Source organism: Hesperophylax consimilis, chromosome 13 (assembly GCF_061612785.1).
Source record: "Hesperophylax consimilis isolate HC1 chromosome 13, BYU_Hcon_1.0, whole genome shotgun sequence".
In the NCBI taxonomy this organism is placed as follows: Eukaryota; Metazoa; Arthropoda; class Insecta; order Trichoptera; family Limnephilidae; genus Hesperophylax; species Hesperophylax consimilis.
Genome location: NC_142848.1, coordinates 5,175,018 through 5,183,551, shown reverse-complemented (window position 1 = coordinate 5,183,551; position 8,534 = coordinate 5,175,018). Strand labels below are relative to the sequence as shown.

Sequence of the window (8,534 nt, the reverse complement as noted above, 5' to 3'; positions counted from 1 at the left end):
GTGATATTTCACCTTACGCAATTAACTATTGCTGTCTTCCATCACTATTGTTTACAAATTCCAGGATGCTTGTTCCAAATATGTATTGTAATTGTATCCTATTGTCAGTCAATTGTTCTCTTCGTCCAGCATTTATTTTGCATAATTTTTGAAATAATGACACAGGTATCTTTGTATCCGATATGCTTGACTTTGGTGTTGAATTTGTAAGAAAATAAAAATTCCAGATGGTTGTTATAAAGAAGAAACCTTTATTGAAATATAAATGTAATTGAAAGTAAAAAGCTGTGTTTTGTTATTACGCCGCTTGAATGTTAGTTTCCAGCATCAGGTCCTTGGCTGTTATCCGAGGCAGCTTGTTAATGCCGTTAGCTCCGACCACAGTGACCTCGAAGTTGGGCAAATTGATGACCAATCGCTTTTGGATTTCTGCCACACATTTCTTCATAAGTCCGTAGGCTTCGTCTTGATTGAGATCTGGAACAATAACAAATTATACAATGTGTTTTGCATACGGTGTAATAAGTAAACTAATAATAAAAGTATTTGTTAAGTCCAACCTAGGTTGTGGCTGTGGTCCATGATGGACAGGGTGAGGTAGCCCCCGTAGCCGTGTGCGGCGTACGGGACCTTAACGGAGGAGGCGAGGTAGTCGATGAAGTGCAGCGTCGGCCCTTCCTCCTTGTCCCAGCCGCCCAGCATCATGTTTACGTTATAGGGAGACTGCAAATAACCACATATTATTAAACGTAGGAGTCATTCCGGCCGGAATTTGCTTCACTCCGAGTTCACAAAATATAATCAAATGAAAATGGATTCACTCACTGGTTACGAACTCACGTTCAACTATCGAACCATCGAGCAACAATATCTATATAAGTTGGGCATGTCGGGTGGATTTTAAATTGACACCGGAACCAAACATATTACAGTGTTCTATTATTTTTAACTATGATAATGGACAGCATCCATTTTTAAGTCATGAATAATTGACTGTTTTAAGTGTTTGATGGTATATGTACAATCATTATTCGACACTGATCGATGAATTGGTTCCGATTCTGTGTTTTAGGTAGAGGTGGGTCCTATGAGTACTTTTCGTTACTGGGTGCAATGAGTACAGGTACAAAGAAATACCTGTGACAAAATACTCAAAAGTATCTATTACCGACCTGAGGATTGATTCAGAATAAGTAATTTCTAAACTACACTCACATTAAATTCTGCCCACATATTCCCCACAAATTTTCTACGTAAGCTTGATTCCCCCATTAATTGTTCTAAATCCATGGGGGGGGGTGGCGGGGCAGTTGATACAGAATTTCTGTGAAACAATTCCCCACAAAAAATATTCTAATGTGTGATTCCCCACAATAATTTTTCCAAACAAATACCCATCAAAAATACCTTTCAAAAATACCTGGTAAAAGTACCTTATTAAAAATATTTAGTCACGGTATAAAATACTTGTGAGAATTTTGGAAACAGGTATTTTGGAGATTTGTCAAAAGTACAAAGTATTGCATGAAAATACCCGGTACTTTTACTGGGTACGATAAATACGCCTCACCTCTAGTTTTAGGTAATTAAAATTCGTTAATTCTTTAAACTTGTTAACCTTGACTTTCCCCAACACTGTGGCTTTTCACTGGTTTCGGTGTGTGTTCACACAATGAGTTTCGTCGCAGCGGATTCGGTAAATTTGGTGGAAAGCACACAACGAGTTTCGTCGCAGCGGATTCGGTAAATTCGGTGGAAAGCACACAACGAGTTGCGTTGCAGCGAATTCGACAAGTTCGGTGGAACGCACAAAATGAGTTTCGTACCACCGAAATTGGTGAGTCCGGCAAAATGAAAGGAATGAGTACGAGAAATCAAATGCATTTGGCTGAACACCGAATCAGACTTGAGTTTGTAAAGTGGAAAGACAAACCTCTATTATCTACATACTCTGCACTGCATTTGTCATCCTCTGGGGCAGATTTGCAAAGTGTCAAGGACCGTGTTTCTTAACCTTATTATTTGTGCCTTGCCCCACTTCAACGCTTCAAAATTCTTTAGAGTGGCAACTTTCAGTCGTTAAATAGTAAGGTTATCATAAAGAGCTACTATTGGTTATCAGCCGAAAATCTAAAGTTGGTTGCCTACCTGTGGAGTAAACGGGTTCAAAGAGAAAGAACAGAATTGGGCAAATGGACAATGGCAATCAACAGGAATATTATGTGAATTTATAAAAATCTAATGCAGATTCATAAATACATAGTTAGGTTTGTAGTGTGGCAATGAGGGGTCCTACCCACTGTGTGGGCAATAACATATTTTACACTGATGTGACTTTCAATTATACCTTCATACATTACAAGATTAAAGGGGTATTTAACCATCCTTTTGATCCTTAGGGTAACAAATATTTATAATTCTTTTTTATTGTTCATCTACCCTTTTCATAATTTTTCTTTCACTTATAACTTTAAACTAACTGATGTGTAACCGGTGTTGCTCGGGGTCGTGAATGATTCGGAGTATAGTTTTGAGGTTAAGAATTCTAGGACAAACATCGACTTTTCTACAAATATAATATGCATGTATTATATACCTTCCGGAAAAAATTCTCTAAATGATAGTGAAAGCCCTATCAAAATCCATTGCGTAGTTTAGAAGAACCGAGCGCACAAACAGACAGACACAAACAGCAACTTTATTTTATAATATTTAGAAATATCTACTTTCTTCCTAACCTGTAACCGTAAAAAGATTGTAAATGGAACTTGACTGGTTTATTTTATACTCAACATATTATATGCAAAATTAATTCACATGTATATGTTTCCTAAATATACTCAAATAAAGAATGCTTGAGTTTACTATTCGATACTCGAACCTACGAATAGTGGCTATAAATGCATTGGATAAGTTAGGGGTCAATCCGCACCAAATCATCCAGAAAATTTTGGATTTGTCACCCACCATCTCAGATTTTGATGAAACTTTAAATTTTTAATCCTTCCATATAGATAAGAAAATATACCAAATTTTACCTTCCTACCTCAACTCGTTTTTTTTTTATGGGCAGTTGAAGTTTGGGCAAAATAAGCGTTTTTACATATTCAGAGCACTCCGGAAGAGCTTGTACCTTCAATGAAAAAAAATTGTATCTTTGTCATTTATAGTGCAAATGCAATGAAAATTTTCAATATTATCAAGAAAACTATGCTGATTGCAGAAAAAAATAAATAAACCCTTTACATTTATCTACTTGACTTTAAAAAATTACCAAAAGTAATTTTTTAAGTAATTTTTGGGACGGAAAAGGTACTTTACAAAAAAGCAATATCTCGGGAAGGTACAGTGTTAATGAAGTAATTTTTTTTTTATTCATATCTACAAATAGCATAGAATCACATACAAAAATAAAATTCATGGCATTTTACTTGCTTCAATAAATAAAATCCATTTTAAACTTTTTTCAAACTTTTTGTAATTTTTTTTTATTCTTATCTACAATAAACATAGTACAACCTAAAAAAATAAAACTCCTGGTATTTTGTGTGCTTCACAGTGTAGAAACGTTTTTAAAATAAGAAATCTTTATCATACAGAATTGTTCTAGGTTTTTTTAAATCTAGATACAAAAATAAATAAAATCCATTTTAAACTTTTTTCAAACTTTTTGTGATTTTTTTTATATCTATTTTTAGTTTGTAATTGGGCAAGTTATAGTTTAGGTATATAGCTAGTAATATAGGTTGAATGAATGGACTAATATCAAAGAAACAGTCCTAGAGACAAGTCACTACATGGAAATGATGTATCTGCAACAAGAACAAGACAGAACATGAAAATTACTATCTGCCTCATCACTAAGTTTGCAGGATACTACATGCTTTGTTTCCTCTGACATGCTTAGTTCTGAGTCAGCTTCAAAGCAGTGATCATCTATATAAATACAGTAGTTGTTTCATGTTATGGTGTACGTTGTTAAAATGTCTCTAATCGAAACAAGTTTAGTTAAATGTAGTGTGGGACAACATAATGGTACTGAATGTCACAAAAAAAGTTATACTAAGTCAGAGAAATTAACGAGTGTGGATTTGTTAAGTGAATTTGAAAAAAAGCTTATTCAACAAAGAAGTTTTGTATCTACAGACTTGGTTTTCAACATTTGTGAGCACCACAGAATATTTAACTTAAATAAATATGAAACATTTCAAAAAGCTTGTTTTGACCCGTTCCAAAGCCACAAAAGGAAAATTACAAAAACTTTAAGAACAGTATCCTTGGAATTTTCAGAGAACATTAATACCATTCTAAAAGTAACTAATAAAGCAATCCCTGGACAAAAAATTTGTAATGCATGCAGAGCAAAAATTAGTAAGAGCCAAAACCTTAACAATGAAATTGAAGAGCTTAACACGTTCCCGGACGAGCATGCTATAGCATTCGCATTGGATAGTTTAATTATGTCGCGGATGCTATAGCATTCGAAGTTAATTAAGTTTTTTTGTCAGATATGCTTGAGCAGTTGCTTTATCCTTATAAAATATAGGTAGTCTATTTCTAACTGTCACTGCTGATACAACCACAGATCGCTTACTGTCAAATGAGACCTTATCTGCACACAAAGATAAAACAGTGTTAACGTATCATGACGGAAATGCTAGAGCAATCGCAAAAATCTAATACAAAAAATAGTGCCAAAGTAGGGTGACTCACTGCCCGTGAACGTGTTAACACTTTTCAAGAAGACATAAGTGAAGTTGAAAATGTTTTAAACAAAGAAATTTTTTTACAAGAAATCAACACTTCTTTAACTGACATTGGAGAATCTCCATTTAAACTACATGCAATACCATCCCACAGTAAGTCTAGTTACGCTAAACGGAAGTTAGATTCTGCTTGTTCAACCTTAAAGAAAAAAGTAAGTAAAGTTTTAGAAAAAGAATTAACTTTGTATTGAAAAGAGTTAAAAAGTTGATCTTGTTATAAAATATTGCTATGGTGTATGCATTCAGGGTAAGGAACAAGGTACATTATTTTGTTGGTGCCTTAAGCTTACATTGCAAGCTTACCAGCATGTTGTAAAGGACCGAATAAGTTTGACTTTTTTTATTTGCAAATACAGTATCTAGATTTAAAAAAACTTGGAACAATTCTGTATGATTAAGATTTCTCATTTTAAAAACGTTTCTACACTGTGAAGCACACAAAATACCAGGAGTTTTATTTTTTTAGGTTGTACTATGTTTATTGTAGATAAGAATAAAAAAAAAATTACAAAAAGTTTGAAAAAAGTTTAAAATGGATTTTATTTATTGAAGCAAGTAAAATGCCATGAATTTTATTTTTGTATGTGATTCTATGCTATTTGTAGATATGAATAAAAAAAAATTACTTCATTAACACTGTACCTTCCCGAGATATTGCTTTTTTGTAAAGTACCTTTTCCGTCCCAAAAATTACTTAAAAAATTACTTTTGGTAATTTTTTAAAGTCAAGTAGATAAATGTAAAGGGTTTATTTATTTTTTTCTGCAATCAGCATAGTTTTCTTGATAATATTGAAAATTTTCATTGCATTTGCACTATAAATGACAAAGATACAATTTTTTTTCATTGAAGGTACAAGCTCTTCCGGAGTGCTCGGAATATGTAAAAACGCTTATTTTGCCCAAACTTCAACTGCCCATAAAAAAAAAACGAGTTGAGGTAGGAAGGTAAAATTTGGTATATTTTCTTATCTATATGGAAGGATTAAAAATTTAAAGTTTCATCAAAATCTGAGATGGTGGGTGACATGGCCTGGATGAATTGGTGCGGATTGACCCTTAGCCGAGTTTTCTACCTATTGTGAGTATTTACGGTAAACTTTTAGAATCGCTGGCCACGCTCAATACGAACAAGTAAAAAAAAAACATGGCCAAACTGTCAAAATACACAAAATTTTAAAACTTTGATTGACAAAAATGAATCATTTACCTAACCACCGCCCTTATTAGGTTCTTAGTTTGGGTTAATTGAGTAATTTGTACATAATATTAAGATTGAAATGAAACTTTAGCAATACTAAAAAAAAAAAAATGGCGGCAAAGTGATCATTTTAAATGTTGAACTTTGAATAAAAATGGAATTATAATACATCTTTTAAAAACTCTCCCGATGTAAATGGCTGTTTCTTGTAGTAATTAAGTTGAAACGAAGTTAATTTCCATAATCTGTGCCTATCAAAAGTGCGACGGTTAGTGAAATATTTGCTTACAAGAAATGGAACTTTAATGAAGTATTTTCCATCTCCGCCGACATAAATAGTTGTCTTTTATAGTAATTACGTTGAACTGAAGTGTTATTTAAAAAAATATAGATATTTTATTGTCCAGCCGTAACTCACAATCAAGGAATGAAATGAAGACAGATAGATATGGAAGGTAGATAGATATTCCTATTTCAAAGTTTACCCAACTACATTCTAGTGTTTTGAAAAGAAAATTGGTCATACTCTAAGAAGTGCAACGATCTTAAAACGAACAATCCCCTGGTTTGTGTTTGTGAATGTTTGAAATAATAAAGCCAGAATGGTTTCTGTATGACATACTCTGCTACGTAGCGCATCGGCCAGATTTCGTCTTGTGAAGTGGGCAGCCGCAGAAGGTCCCATCTCATAGCCATTGCGCATTTTGTAAAGCTGTATATTTTTTGCAATGTATTCAGCAAACTGGGTGGTATCGCCTTTCTCTCCAACTATGGCCATCACCAAGTTTTCAGATATCTTGTGAATTTTATCCTGATCTGAAAACAGTAAATAAAAGTTCTAAATTGTACCTAAATAAACGGATATATCTTGGCAGAGTTGTAGAAAGTATTCAATCAATTAAAAGTAAACTAAATAAATACGGGAAAATTTTGTAAAATAATGGGAGTATTGGACAATCCTGCTTAATTTAGATTTTCATATTCAGAATGAGAATTTCTAACTCGTCAATAATATAAATCACAAAATATATTTTAGAATTTGTAAAAATATATTGCAAAACAAAATAAAATACTAACCATCTTTAATTACCATAATACTTTGGGCATCTGTTTGATCTGCAGCGATCATAACAAAATCTCTGAACTGAATTCCGATCACACACTCCATTTTTGCTAAATATCAAACACTTTGCAATGACAGAAACGAAAACAGAATGACACCGGAAAATCAAACTCATTAATCTATGACTTTCAAATATGCATCAAATATGTACCGTTTTCTATGGTTTGTTGAATGTTACCATAGGGTGATAAAAATATTTTTTTATTAATTTATTGAAAATAGGTACTTCCATCGCTTAGCAAAAACATGGGTTTTTAACCTTTTTAAAATTTTTAATGCTTTAGGCCTCTGCCATATTGCCCGTCATGTTTCTTAACGACGCTGTCAAATGGCGGGAAATTTGTGTATAATTCCGCGTAGCAATAAAATCCAAATAAATTGAACATTTCTGAATGTATCCAAAAACTGAAAACTATTTTTGAAAGACGATGAAATACGCTTTCAAATTGTATTATATATTAGTAAATACATTATTTAAAAAATTAATGCAAACATAAAAAAAAGTTTAAAAAATGGCTCACCTTACTTTTTTTCATATAAAACAAAATTAAAATAACTGACAATGAAAAAAAAACATAGTAGTCAAATGTAACAAAAACATTATTATCACCCACTTTTTATGGTTTTATACAAAAATAATAAATAAAAACTTCCCAAAGTTTCATAAATTCCTTTAGTTTCATATACTGCCGCAGTAACTAAAAATATAGCGTCTTCCTCGAGACGCTCAAGGAAGACGAAGCAAAAAGGCTGAGTGGTTTTTTATGAAATTATGCATTGCCAATGCTTAATCTTGACATCTACCAGGTAAGTATGGTACTGTATATTATGTGCCTGAACAAAATATAAATAAATAAGAATGTACATATGTACATTCTAGCATCAAGTTCACCAATCAAATGCATTTTAAATATAGCTTCATATAAGTGATGGACGAACCGGTGGATGCAATCTGTTAGACATAAATTGATAATAGTTTGACTAGTCTATAGTAAGTAGTAAAATAGATCATTGTAAAAATGTATTACATATTTGTAAAGCGCTCTTGAGGTGATTTTACACAAAAACAGCACTATACAAATCATCCAAATATTATTATTGTGTTTTTATTTACCACAGCAGTATAGGTATACACTTTAATTATTCTGTGGTTAACTTCTATATTTAAATTTTAAATATGTTGTTCACCATGGTAAGGGAGATACAACGATTTCCATGAGACTATATGAGCTGCTCAAAAAAGCGAACAAATAGACTCTATGGGTACTAGCGGTTAGTTCACTAAACCTGAAGGCTTAATGCAATAAAAATGAGATCTGGAATAAAAAAATCCAAACTGAAAGCGCGGTATTCTCTCTTTCTGACACTGTTTAAATCATATTTCTCATCGTAATACAAAATGAGATATCATAACTAAGAGATTGTGTCAGTCTGGAATCTCCTAA

General features: G+C 32.6%; 1 protein-coding gene across 1 annotated transcript; it reads right to left on the bottom strand.

Annotated features, from left to right (window-relative positions):
* Window positions 1–230: 230 nt before the first annotated feature.
* LOC149418345 (proteasome subunit beta type-2-like) lies at window positions 231–7,217 on the bottom strand. The gene is made up of 4 exons (XM_089638744.1): window positions 7,044–7,217; window positions 6,589–6,782; window positions 561–723; window positions 231–477 (listed from the first exon to the last, which is right to left on the bottom strand). The coding sequence occupies exons 1-4, from the start codon at window positions 7,132–7,134 to the stop codon at window positions 299–301; spliced, it is 627 nt and encodes a 208-aa protein (XP_089494870.1). The 5' UTR covers window positions 7,135–7,217; the 3' UTR covers window positions 231–298.
* Between the last annotated feature and the right edge of the window lie 1,317 nt (window positions 7,218–8,534).

Excerpts from the sequence above, each read along its gene's own strand:
- LOC149418345 (XM_089638744.1), bottom strand. The coding sequence starts at position 7,134 with ATGGAGTGTGTGATCGGAATTCAGTTCAGAGATTTTGTTATGATCGCT. Across the intron at positions 724-6,588 it reads CCGATGCGCTACGTAGCAGA|TCTCCCTATAACGTAAACAT; the intron begins GTATGTCATACA and ends GGTTATTTGCAG. Across the intron at positions 478-560 it reads GGACCACAGCCACAACCTAG|ATCTCAATCAAGACGAAGCC; the intron begins GTTGGACTTAAC and ends TTATTGTTCCAG.